We start from the raw sequence: 13,392 nt of genomic DNA, 5'->3' as shown, positions 1-13,392 counted from the left end.
GGGGGGGGCTTTGTCTTATATTTCAGTAATTGCAGTACTTATCACAAAATAAAAAGCTCTAACCAACTATAAAGATAGACCTCAAAAATATGTTCTCTATCAAGCTTTAATCTGCATATGTAGCATGGTCTTCCCTGTAGCTGGGAGTCCCATCAGTTCACAGGATTCCCAGCAGCAGGGGTGCACTTTGCCCAGCCAGGACTGCAAGTCCCACAACTGCTAAGGACTCTCAGCTCCAGCATCTGCAGACTCTGGGTCCTGGCATTAGCCCACAGCTGATGGGTTCCTGCAGCATGCCTCCTGGCAAACCCCTAGAATCAATGCTGTGGTAATCTCCCCACCCTGGGGGTACATGAAACCCCTGGGGTGGGAGGATCATTACAGGCGAGATCTCCCAACCCCAGGGATGTGTGAAACCTTCAGCAGCCCCAGGGGGTTTCACCACACTACTTATTCTATGAATCACACATTAGATCCCATTGTACCTCTACCTGCATGTGTTGAGGGGGCCTTAGAAAGTACCCATTGTGCAAGCAGCTAAAACAGTGGTTTGCATTTTAGACAAATCATCCTCATAACCTTCACTCACAGAGAAAAGACACAGGAGAAGTTTATTTTGAGCTTTTCCTGCAAGAAAGTGCCTCTCATTACAACACAAACCTTGAAAGCATGCTCCAAGTCAGATGCATCATCAAAAGCCTGGCAGAAAATAGTCCCCAGCCGTCTGTCCATATCTTCTACTTGTTGCTTGAAGTTAGAAGCATCTTGTTCAAATTCCTAAGGAATGGCAACACACTAAACTATTAAACAATATTTGAGCTCAAAAGCAAATGTCCTTGACAAAAACGGCTGCAATGGCTATCTGGCACACACTTCCTATCCATTTCCCTCATTCTAGGAGCTGAAAACACTTTAGTTAATAGAAGTGGATCCTCAATTGGTGTAAACCCATAAAGCACCATCAATTACAATTCAGCCTCACTATTTTATAGTAGCTGGGGAACTGGCTCTAACTATCTTCAAGTCTCTTTCTGTCATGTGCATTTCTATAGCTTCTCTGATGGCGTTTTATCATCATTCAGGCTGCTAAAAAATGTTCCTTTTAAGTTAGATTCTGTAAATTAAATCTGTAGGTCAGAAATTCCACAAATGTACTTTCTACATACAAAGCAGACATGCTGTATTTGCCGGCATAAGACATGCACCTTTTCCCAAAACCTGGCTGCTAAGAATTGGGTGCATGTCTTAAATGAAAAAATGTGAGGAACAGAGGGACCAATTCTACCAAAGCTAAACTGCTTGGCCCCACTTCTTAAGCCAAGTGGGCAGCCATTAACACCTGCCAAGTCAGCTGAGGACTCGCACAGCTTGAGACAGTTTGGTTCAGTCAGCAACATCACCTGAGGGCATAATCCTGCTGGAGCCAAACTGGCCAACTCTGCTTCTCAAATGGGGTGGGCCTTCAGCTGACTTGGCAGGCACCACTGGCTGACCACCCAGCTTGAAAAGTGGGGCTGAACAGTTCAGCTCTTGTAGGACTGGGTCCTCAGCTAACTTGTGACTGACCACCTGGCCTGAGAAGCAGGGCTGGGAAGTCTGGCTCAGCCAGTGACATCAGCTGAGGCTGTGATTCTGCAGTTGAGCCATCTATCCCCACTTCTCAACCTGGGTGGGCACCTCCCAGTTAACAGAGCAGTGACTGGCTTTGGCTTACACCCTACTGAGATTGCTTGCATTTTCCCTCCAGAAATACCATATTTACTGGTATTTTCAAGGAAAGATATTTTTTCTTCATTCCAGCTTCCAAAAACAAGAGGCATGTGGTATGCAAGAAAATACAGTACTTTAAACCAAATTCATGTTGTGGTTTTCATCAAAAACTTACTGAAAATGTGACAATATTGAGTCACTTTGCATTCTTTTCTTACTGAAGGTTAAAAAGAAAACTTAAAAATTTAAGAATGAAAACTAAGTTTGAGGTTTGTATTTTTTAAAGGTAAAATAGTTTTGAACTAAAATTTGACTTGGCATACAGTCAAATTTCAAGCTGCAGAATGGAGATAAAGCTACTAAAGTTACATAACAGTCATCTAAAAAGATGCCGAGTGGTATGTAATTGTTATGTTATTATTATTGCATTTCAGTGGAGCCTAAGATAACGGTTTTCTCACAAACATGGGAAACTTTTACACTAAGAGTAGGACTCGAATTTTAAACTATTAAATGAATAAATCAGATTAAAACATCATGCAAGAGGCCTGAAATCAGAAAAGACTGCTCAGCATCCGTGTCAGAGCAATTTCTGCCTATTATATTAGTAACCATTTTTTGCCAAATTCCTTCATGTGGACAAGTTGTTTGGAAAAGTACTAATTTGTATACTTTATAAAGAACACTTAAAACACAGGAGATCTCTCACACAGCACAGGCACACTAACAGTGTGGACTACAGAAGGCAAAACATAACCAATGACTTACAGGATTGCAACTATTACCTCATTTGCCTAGTCACCAAGTTGGATAGTTCCTTTTATAAATACCCAGGACAGATGCCTGTTATTTTTACTCGAGTAAAGCACAATATAATTTCATACAATAACCATCCAAAATTAGTAAATTTGCTAACTACAATAGCTGAAGTACAGGAAAGACAACAAACACCAGTTTCAAAGTTTCCAGACAACCTTAACTATTTCCTATGTAATCTCCAATTACCTGCGAAGAAAGTAATTACCACAGACAGTGGTCATTGTGCCTCTTGCTATAGCCATCCTACCCTTCTTTATTCACTGTGTCACTTGAACTTATTAAATGTAAGATTTAGTGATCAAACTTGTGTCCTCTCTGTAACAGGGAACACTTGCCCTGCTACTGTAAGAAGACGATCCTTGCCAGTCTTGCTGGCCCTGTATTTATGGCCTAAGGAAAAAGGCTGCTGCAACAGCCAGGAGTTCTGTCCTGAGAAGTAGCTGCATGCAGGTGCCTTAAATTGCTTTGTGAGGTTAACTCTCTGTTGGTAAAAGGGGTCTCTCTCTCTCTCTCTCATTCACCCCTTCAAGGCTGGAGTATCAGGAGGGCCCAGAGCCCCAACTGTATAGCCTAATCCCCTGCTGTGCCTTTGCTACTGAGAAGCTAAGGCTGAAATTAAGTGGGCCTAGTGCTGAAAGTAGTAGCTAGAGCAAGCAGGCCTGGGCCAAGAGGTCCAGGGCCTAGACAAATATAAAGAGGGTGAAACCAAGTGACTCAAGGGAAACCATACTAAGGATTGGGATGCTTCCTGCAAAATAGGGTGTTTCATCAAGGCATGGAACATCAGATACAGGGAAGCAGTTTGGAAACACTAGGAGGGGAGGGGAGGGGAAGGGAAGAGGGGGCAGACACGTGAGATGCTTGGTGTTACTATCTCCTGTCACACCCTCCAGTTTAGACATCCATATATTTTCTCTATGCAGCTATACCTTAAATAAATCAGTCCAAGTAAAACTGGTACAGATGTAGCAACTTGCTTATTAACTAGTATGTCTCCTGCCATTCATGCTTATTCATTGGTATTAACTTGTCTTCTTGTGTCCAGGTGGAGGGTAAGTTGTTGATTTATTTTCTGACTGAGAAAGATGATCTCGGAGAATACTTATGCCCTTGTTCAATACCACTGATCACCACCATGGTAGCTGTGTAAGCTTCGTATATTTGGCCAGAATTAAGAGTGCCACTAAGAAGCTGCCACAGACCAGCAAACTACAAATTAGTCAGTGAAGGCAATCTCCAGGTTAGGTAAATGGTGAAAAGTAGGATAAATCAGAAATTCCCTTTATATTACATATAACCATGGACAATATATATCTTTTAAAAATATAATTTAGACCTTTGCTGTGTTAATAAAATGTTGACAGGTGGACTACATTACATAGCAAAAAAGGTCTAAGGAATAAAATCTCTAAATAAAACCTAACACTGATGCCTACAATGGCTCTTGAATGCTGATTTACCAGATAATGAATGATCATGTAAGTACTGGCTTGAGCTTTAGATATTAGTGGGAGCTATGAGTGCATCAATCTGTGTACAAAGTCTGTGATACGAGGAGTATGTGGAATACTTTCCTTGATTTTACTGTCAGTGTATTAAAATGTTCCCAAGAAGGCTTATACATCCCTCAACAAATCTGTGATGCTACAGCTGCCCTGTTGTTGACCTCCAAGCTAGTTAAGTTAAAGCCAATTTAGGTATGAAATGCAGAGCAGATGTACACTCAGAAACCAGATTTATGTAATCTGACAAAACCAAACATTTTTCTAATTGGGGATGAAAACAAACAAACAAACCAGAAAATGACATATTGATCGACAAAGAGGTTGAAAACAGAGCTATAAATTTTCTAGTAGACCTGGGATTTTTCAGAAGTTGAAAGCTTTTACTCATACTTGGTTGTCTTGGAGTCCAGTACACCTACCAAGTTTGTCGTGTCAAGGCAATCGTAGCTACGGTCTGACAATACTTTATACACTTCCTGGAACTCTTCATACATGCTCGAGACTTGCTGGCTTAGAGCCTTCCCTTTTATCCCGCTGAACTCTATCTTTTCCAGCTTCATTATGTCCAAGGCAGTTGCTAGGAGATCCTTTGGAGTCAATTAACAAAAGGAACCAGTTAATATGTTAATAAAAGATGCTGACAACAGTTTTCCTAACAAAGTAGTTTCATACTGTGAAACCATGTTGACAGCATCCTTGACTCCTGACAAACTATCAGCACATTCAGTGCCTGATAAGCACTGAAGTTGGGCTATCCTTGGCACAAGCAGTCTGCAATTCATGTTGGCTCTGCAGCCTATTAGCCCATACTCATATCTCATCATTCTTCAGATGTTTTTTGCTCCAGCAGTTTACTTACTCTTGTTCTTGAAGGATGAGCAACAGACGAATAGTTTTTATTCTCCTAATTTTTGAGACCTCACTCCTAAAAGGGTTGTGCTAACTGTAAAGCCATATTTAATCTATTTACTTGTTGAAAGATACAAATAGAAGCCCAATGGAATTTTCAAGAATCAAGGTCCTGACTCTTTAGGCCACTAAAGACCTTTAAAATTGGACCCTTAGAAAGTTAAGTCTCATTGGAAGTCAGTCAAATTTATGCTCCTAGATACCTACAGCTTAGATCCAAAAAAGGACAGAAGGTTTGCAGAGCTGAGTAGTATAGGAGCATTTCTACCTGAAATGCCTGGTGGGAAATCCAGAACATCACTTAGTCATGTGATCTTTCTAAAAAATTCAAGAAAAGTTTTTCAGCATGAGATTTTACCCATTCAACATGCTTGAGAAGTTTAAGAATGCTACCATATTTGTTTGATTCTAAGATGAGGGCTTCCCCCCCACCCCCTCACTTAACATGGGAAGAAACACCTTATCTTAGAATCAAGTATGAGGGTAGTGGGGGAGGCAGTCGATTGCTCTGGCTTGGATTCAGCCCCTACCCAGGATCAGGGCCATAGCAGTAGCTGCCTCTCCCAGCACCCGCCAACTGCCTCTGCACCCTGCCATCTCCCCCTGCCATGCAGCTTCTGCTCCCCACCTGCCTCTCTCTACCTTTCCACATATCCTTGCTCTACCTGCAGGCCCTATCCACGCTGTAGCCTGAGGCTACAATAGCATAGCCCCAGCCTGGCCCCAAAGCAGCAGTGCACAACCCACAAGGCTGCTACAGGGGGCTGGGATGGGGCTGTACTCCATGCCCCAAACTAGAATGAGGATGGAGCCTGCTGGCACAAAGCAAGAGTAAGGGAAGGGGAGGAGGAAAGCAAGAAGCAGAGGCTGGAGGGGAAGTGGGGAAGGGGCAGACAGCAGAGGTGGGAAGGGAGACGGCACAAACAGGGGGCAAGCTGCTTGACTTCCCTACAGCAACTGCTCCTTACTGCCTTCCCCTTTGCAGCAGGGATGGGAGGATGAAAATAATGGCCCCCCCCAATAATTAGATTCTCTACATAGAAAACTATAGCAAATGTATGTTTGTTTTCCATGTAGAGAATCTAACTGGGGGAAAAGGGTTGCTTTTAAATTCAAGGTCATCTTGGATTCAGATAAATATAGTATTTAAGTATTCTTCATATAAAATACTACTAAATTAGCCCTTGGAGCAAGGACTGGAACCAAGGGCTCCTCCCCACCTTGATGCACATTTTAACCATTAGGTTAGAATTAGGCTCACTCTCTTTCTCCTGATTTTAGATCCAAGGAACCTTACTTATTTTATACACAGTGCAGTAACTTCTACAGGATGGTGTAAAGCACACTGCCTCAAAACAACCAATAAACTGGTGGTTAGGGTACTTGAGAAGAGGGAGGGGATTTGGGTTTAAAGCCCCTCAGGTAGAAGAAAAAATGAACCTGTTCTTGCATGGGGCATGGGGCTAAGCATGAGGTTCTTGCATAATAAGTGAAAAGTGGCATCAGTACCACCTTTTCTTCCAGAGACTTTTTCCTCAAAAAAAAAAATGATGGCCATCTTTGTACTTTGAATGGAGACCAATCCATTAGATGATCTCTAAGCACACATATCAGATGAAAACCCTCACAAAAAACAGAAGAATTCTTTAGTTAGGGATCCCAGTCAGGCTAAAGCATGAAGTAGGTGCCAAGCTGCTCAGTCCTGAGCAAGACTAAGGTGTTTCTGGACATACAAGAAAGCAGTATTCTAAGCTTAAAAAAAAAATCTTGCTCCTACAAAATGTAGACTTCTTCAGATTAGGCAGCAGAAAATCTGGCATTTTCAAGAGCAGAAATTTGGACCTAAGGTTCTGACATTCACTGGTTCATTCTTGGATTTGACACAAGTGGAATAGGAGTCATTGGGTTAGTTGTGATTTTTGGGGCTGTCCCAAGAGCAACATGGAAGTAGTATAGATAGCGCCTTAGGCTAAATCCAATAATGGACTTAGCAACCAATAAGTTAGGCGCTGTAAATGTCTAACTTTTAGGTGCGTAGCCTCAGAGTGGAATCCAGAACCCTGTGTGAGGCACCTATCTCCCTATACAGTGCATGGATAAAGTCTGTTGCCTCAGAATGATAATATGAAAACTTGCACATCAAGTAGGAAGCTTCCTAGAATTAGCTAAAGGAGATATTCCAGGTGGGGATATGTCCACAGTCCCATCCCTCTCCAGAATTTGGGTACCCAAATAAAGGATCCAGGAACCTCTATCCCTTTGGATCCTCCAGAGCCTAGAATCTCATCCTGAGGATAAGTGCCTACAACTGTTCTTTCCAAAAACTGAATGATGCTGTAAGGACCAAGTCAAAGGCAGTCTTGCCTAGTGGTTAGGCCACTGGGAAAGGACAGGAACAAGGGTGGAGTCCAAATTATGGGCTGAGTCAGGGGTCTAGAATTAGGGACCAAACTACCAGATCCAAAGGAGAAAACCAGAGGCAGAGGCCAATACACAGGCTGAGTTGGGGACCAAATTACCAAAGTTGAGTGGAGTTCCCAAAAGCCAGAGTCCAGACACAGAGCTGAGCAGGGTGAAAAGCCAGAGCACCAGAATGCAGAGGATACAGAGAGGTTTATCACATCACACCTTCAGGCAGAACCATAAGTTGGCCAGCAGTCTGCTGCCACAGCTGGACTTAAATGGAGGGTATCTGCTGTCCCCAGCAGCCAGTCAAGAACCCCTACCAGTGGCCATTCAATTCATCAGCCAGGGTGGGGCTGCCAGCTAGAGCTTCAGGCAGGTTTGCCATACTGGAGAAAAGCAATTAGTTGTGGCTGAGCTGCCTATTAGGACCCCTGACAAATACACACTGCTTTGTTGCAAGACAAGAAGGTAGGGTTTCTATCCCCTTTCTGTAAATAACCTCATAAAGCACTAAGTGGAAGACCCAGGTTCAATGTCCTCTACATCCTAGCAGGGGCTCAAACTAATATCTCCCATCCCCCACAAAAGTGTTATTAGCACACAGAACTCTGTACCAAGTGACTGAAGTAGCTAGAGTTTTAAGAATATTGATAATTAATTATGCAATTATGAGTTTTGTAATTATGTCTCTGTTCCCAGATCTTTTTGTGTACTTACATACAGTATTCACTGGATAAGCTGCTAACAGTCCTGGGAGCGGGAAACAGAACTGAGAACTCTTTCCTCCTTCTGACTTTACAGTCATATCTTCCCTTTCTCATTCTCTCCCCCTAGCTTCATGAATCTTGCATTCATTAAGGATAAGAGCTCTAACTACTAGGTGGTGATGCACAATATAGGCAGCAGTATGTCTTCCCCCAATCCTGGCCAAGTTTTACAAAAAGTGACTCCAAATGCAGTTTGTTTGTGGGTATTAGGTATCCTCTTAGGACAGTTAGTGGAACAACCCCCACAGTGAACCCAATGAGGATAAGTGCAGAGTGCCTCATCTGGGGAAAAGTAACCAGAGACATGAATATAGGTTAGGAGGGGATGGCTTAGCCAGCATACTGGCTGAAAGGGACCTCGGGGCTATAGTTGATCACAGGATGATCCTAAGCTGCCAGTGCAACGCTGTAGTCAACAGGGCTAATAGCATACTGATACGCATTAGCCGATACGCAGTGAGCAGGGCTAAGGAAGTGATACTTCCCTCTTACTCGGTGTTGGTGAGACCCCAGCTGGAGCACTGGGCATCACACTTCAGAAAAGGCATGGAGAATATTAAAAGGGTCCAGAGAAGGGCCTCAAAATGATTAAGGGCCTAGAGGACAAACCTTATGAGGAAAGGATCTGGGACTCTCCAGCTTGGGGAAGAGAAGATTGAGGGGGGAGTTGGTAGCCATCTGTAAATATGCAAGGATGAATATCAGGAGCTGGGAGAAAAACTGTTCACCAGAGCACCCATGGGAGGGCAAGGAGCAATGGCCATAAATTGTTACAGGATGGTTTCAGGTTGGATGTAAGGAAGAATTTCTTTATGGTTAGGGTGACCAGAATCTGGAACAGACTTTCCAAGATGGTGCAGTCCCCAGTCTTGGAAGTCTTCAAGAGAAGACTGGACAGACACCCTGCTGGGATCATTTGATCTCAGTAGTATTCCTGCCCAGAGCAGGGGGGTTGTACTCGATGATCTTTTGAAGTCCCTTCCAGCCCTTAATTTCTATTATCAGAGTGTCACAGGGCAGGGCACAGGGGCAGCCGTGATCCCCTGGCGCCCCTATCATGCCAAGTCTGGGCCCTAAACGCACCCTCTGTCTTGCCCGCCACGTCTTTGATCTTACAAGTATCAAATGGGAGGCTGCCTTCAAACCCCCTTGTGCACGGTCTTATCTTTGTACTGGCCCCTGTTCACCAGCGATATGGTGCGCCCCAGCCTTATGGGGCGCACGTGTCTCCTGCCTCCCTTGTAGCATGCCCCAAGCCTCACAGTTGTCCCGGACGTTCTTATGTCAGCGTGGTGGCCCCCTCCCGGGCCCTTCAATACACGCACCCCCTCTGGGCTCTGTCCCGCATGCCCTGCCCTCTCCAGGCTCCGTCCTGCCTCGCCCTTTCTTAGGGCTTCTGCTTGTGTAATCACCCTCTTCGGGCTCTGAACCGCGCGCCCTGCCCTCCTCAGGCCTCTACCAGCGCGCTCGCCCTACTCTGGGCTCTTACACTGGCCCTCACCCCTTTATAGGGCGAGCCTCGGGGGAAGCCCCATCTCAGGCTTCCTAAGGGACTTTCCCCCTTTGGGTTTATGCCTCGTGCTCTTCCTGCTTTTGCCCCGCTAAGCCTTGCTCCTCACCCTCTCTGGGGCTTGTCCCGCACCTCTCGCGCTCCTTGCCCTCTCTGGGGCCTGTCCCGCGCCTCTCGCGCTCGGGGCTCAGGTGGCCTGTAGCCGTGCCTGGCCGCTTCACCCTTCTCAGGGGTCCTTCGCCTTACTGGGCAAAATACCACCCTCACGGGCTGGGGTCTCAACCCCACACACCGCTTCTCCGGCGCTCTCGCGCCGCACCAGCTGTGGCACCAATTGTTGTGCCCTCGCTAGCGCCACTTGTTGTGCCCCTACTGGGCACCAGGAACCCCCAAACTACTGGGGAGCTCCCATGAGGCCTCCTCGCACCCCTACAGCCTCACCCAGTCCTCCAGTATAACATCAAACCCAACGATAAACCTAAAGCCCTGAGCCCACCAGCTGCAACTCAAAATCAGCCTACCGGCTCTAACACAGAATGTAGGCCCACCTGGCTCTCCTGTAAGGTCTCTCAATCAGGGCTCTCTCTCCCCTTGCCATACTGCAGCCCTTTGAGTGGTTAGGCTGCTCCACTAGGCTTGGCTCAGCAGCAAAGCTCTCATTCCTCAGACTGCTAGATAGTAACTGCCAGCTAGGCTTCGGCCTGGCTGTTTATATAAGCCCTGCCCCGGCAGTCAGCTGACCCAATCAGCTGCCATGGCAACTCTCACCTGCTGCCCCAGTAATTGGCAGCTTGGCCCCTATTACTAATACCAGTAGCAGGCACCCTAGTGCCCTGCTACACAGAGGTTTTCCAGATCACAGCTTTTGAATTTGCCACATTCCTGCTTTAGGCACCTAAGTCTTTTATTGGATTTTAACTTTAAGCCTAGATGTTGTATAGTAATCTCTAAATAGGTCCCCTGACACACATTCACTTAAAGGTGCCATGGAATCTGATCAACAATCACGCCTGTCATGCCATTCATGTATGGCAGGTGGCACAATTTTGGGACTGGGGCCCAGTTCCCAGCTGCACCCTTTCTACTTGCTAGTCCAGGAGGAGCCCGGGATTATGATCCAGGGCTCCCTTGCGCCAGAAAATTGAAAGATCATTTCAACTTGGTCCGGGGCTTGGTCTGGGACCAGCTCTGATCCCCAGGACCACACCAGGGCCAGCTCAAGACCCCAGTACAGTCCTGTGGCTGAAACTGACTATCAGCCTCAAGCCCAAAGCTATCATACATTTAATTTAAGATGTCATAAGAACCAGCCATTAAAATGTTCTGTGTTACATGTAGAACATTTTTATGGCTGGTTTGCCATTTTATAGCATTCACAATATGTGTTAACTTTAACATAGCCTAGCATTCTTTAGAGTTAGCACATGCTAATTAGAAGCTGGCCCCACAGGCACACAGGAGAGGAAAATATGTGGGGCCAACAGGATAAGAGAAAGCTAAAGGATATGTAGCTCTGATATACTCATTGTACTGGAAAGAAGCAACCCTGGGTTCTATTTTGCTCCTAATATTGCAATAACATTCCCACTCTCCATTTCAGTCAGTGACTAAAATATGGATTGTGCAGTAGCCTTATCTTCTGGGGAAAGGCCTTACCACTGGAGAAAGGCCATTATAATGCCTAAGCTGTGGCACAGTGGAAAGAGTACACTATTGGGAAGTGAGTTTTAAGTTCAACCCCCTTCTGGATGAGAGGGCTTAGAACCCAGGCCTCCCACTTCCAGGTACAATTCCATAACTATTCAGAGAGGAACTAAAACACTGCGGGGGAGTGTCTTGTTCCTTTTCCCAGACTTAGGTTCATACTCCTTTACCAGACTTATGTTCAGTACATGCCTACGTGCATGACCAGTGCATAAGCTACTGCACATGCTCAGCCTACAGTGAAGAAGTAGTGCCAAGTGTCCAGGTATGCAGCTAGAAAACTACCATTTAGGTGCACAAACAGATGTAGAATTAATTCCACCCCCAGTAGACTTACATTTGCAGTATTTTCTATCAGTTTTACTCCATATTTCTAGATCAAATTATTACCTCTACAATCTTAAGTCTTCTTAGAAAACCATCCAATCTTGCAAAAACTAAGAGAGACTGAAAGTCCCATTCTTTCATCTCTTGGTCAGGTTTAAAGTATATGTAGAGATTTTCTCTTCGTTCCTCAAATGTCTGCTTGAAGTGGTTCAATATGCCAAGCACCTCCTGCACTTTACCCAGACTTTCTTCTGTTTCTCCTTTCAGAATATCTTCTGGGTTCAGGTAGTTCCGAGCCTACGGTGAAAGAGTCAGAATTGAAGTTCACCTGCCCCAAGGGTCTATTTTGGGTTTGTCTGGGGGGTTTTATGCTGGATACATTTTAATATATTTCTTGATCTAAATATTATTCAGAAAATACTTATACAGGGAAATGCTGAGGAGTGAAGATAATGTTCACCTCTTATAAAGCTTTCCCAGACAAATCTCAAGATCTGGGGACTAAAAGCAGAGATACCTTCCCACAGCTTCTGCCTGCCATGAATATTGCTGGATGAATTCAAATTTCTTACCTATTTGCACTCAAGTTCACAAAAGCTTGTGATGATCTCTATATATCTTATTTAGTTAGTCTATAAGGTACATATCTACCTGGCCTTCTATTTGCAGAGCTCAGGACCTAAAGCTGGTACAGGACACGGGAAAGGCTTTTCTAAGTAAGATTCTGACATGAAACATCTTGCTTTGCTTTGGGACTAAATACACCACAGAAGATGGAAAGAAACTCTGCATAGCAACAGACCACAGAAGGGAGGTCCTTCCCCTAAGGATAAGGAGCAGCCTCTCTCCTAAGCTGCTAAATCCAGGAAGCTTGTGGAGATCCACAAAGCCAACTGAATACTCCTCTTAACCCCTGTTTTGACTGCAGTCCTTCCCAGTTTCATATCATGAGCAAATTTGCTAAGGAAGGTCTTTTTTCCAGCATATTATTATTTTCCAAATAATTAATAAACATTTAAATAGCATTGTATGCAAGACAGACCCCTATGGAATGTCACACAAAACCTCCTTCCAATCTGACACTGACCCATTATAAGTACCCTTTGCTTATGGTCATTGAACCAATTACGTATCCATCTTGTAGCGATTCTATCTAGCCCACATTTTTCCAATTTACTAATGAGAAGGTCATATGGAACTTTGTCAAAAGCCTTAAGAAAGTCCCAGTACACTATGTCCTCAGCATTCCTCCCATCTACCCAAGTAGTTATCCACCTGACTAATTACTCTGTGAAAGAAGGAGATCAATTGGTTTGGCATAATTTATTCTTAACAAATATATACTGGCTGCTAGGGCTGTGCAAGACTTTGGACAGAGCTTCGGATATGGAGAAGCTTCGGATGCTTGGGGGTGCAAAGCAGCATGTCTGGGTCAAAGCACTGGCTTTGTTCGGCTTTCCGAAGCAGTTTGGAGCTTCCGAAGTGCTTTGGAGCCGCCCCAGAGCCGCCTCAGAGATCTGGCCATAGGGTATAATGGGGAAACAATACAATATCTATAACTTTGTTGTTTTTTGTCCAATTTGGATGACACTTTCTGGGGTGGTAGACTCTGCAGAGAGCATGAAGCCTGCCATGTTTCAAGAAGATTGGTGCAGGGGTATGGGGGGAACCGCACCCCAAATTCTTGAAAGCAAAACTCCTGTCACATCTATGTGTTACAGCATGGGGGGGGGGG

The 13,392-nt window shown here is 44.7% G+C and overlaps 1 protein-coding gene across 1 annotated transcript in view; it reads right to left on the bottom strand.

The window, feature by feature from the left end:
* The window catches only part of DNAH9 (dynein axonemal heavy chain 9), a 609,139-nt gene that overhangs the window by 576,636 nt on the left and 19,111 nt on the right, over positions 1–13,392 (bottom strand). Inside the window, exons 5-7 of the mRNA XM_019501495.1 lie at positions 11,721–11,954; positions 4,454–4,621; positions 661–777 (exon numbers count right to left, since the gene is read on the bottom strand). Of these exons, the coding sequence (XP_019357040.1) occupies positions 661–777; positions 4,454–4,621; positions 11,721–11,954 (519 nt within the window). The remainder of the gene's footprint in view (positions 1–660; positions 778–4,453; positions 4,622–11,720; positions 11,955–13,392) is intronic.

The sequence above is a fragment of the Gavialis gangeticus genome, unplaced genomic scaffold (genome assembly GCF_001723915.1).
Source record: "Gavialis gangeticus isolate Ggan-Ray unplaced genomic scaffold, GavGan_comp1, whole genome shotgun sequence".
NCBI lineage: Eukaryota > Metazoa > Chordata > Crocodylia > Gavialidae > Gavialis > Gavialis gangeticus.
The sequence above is the reverse complement of the archived record's forward strand: the minus strand, read 5'-3'. Positions and strand labels throughout refer to the sequence as shown.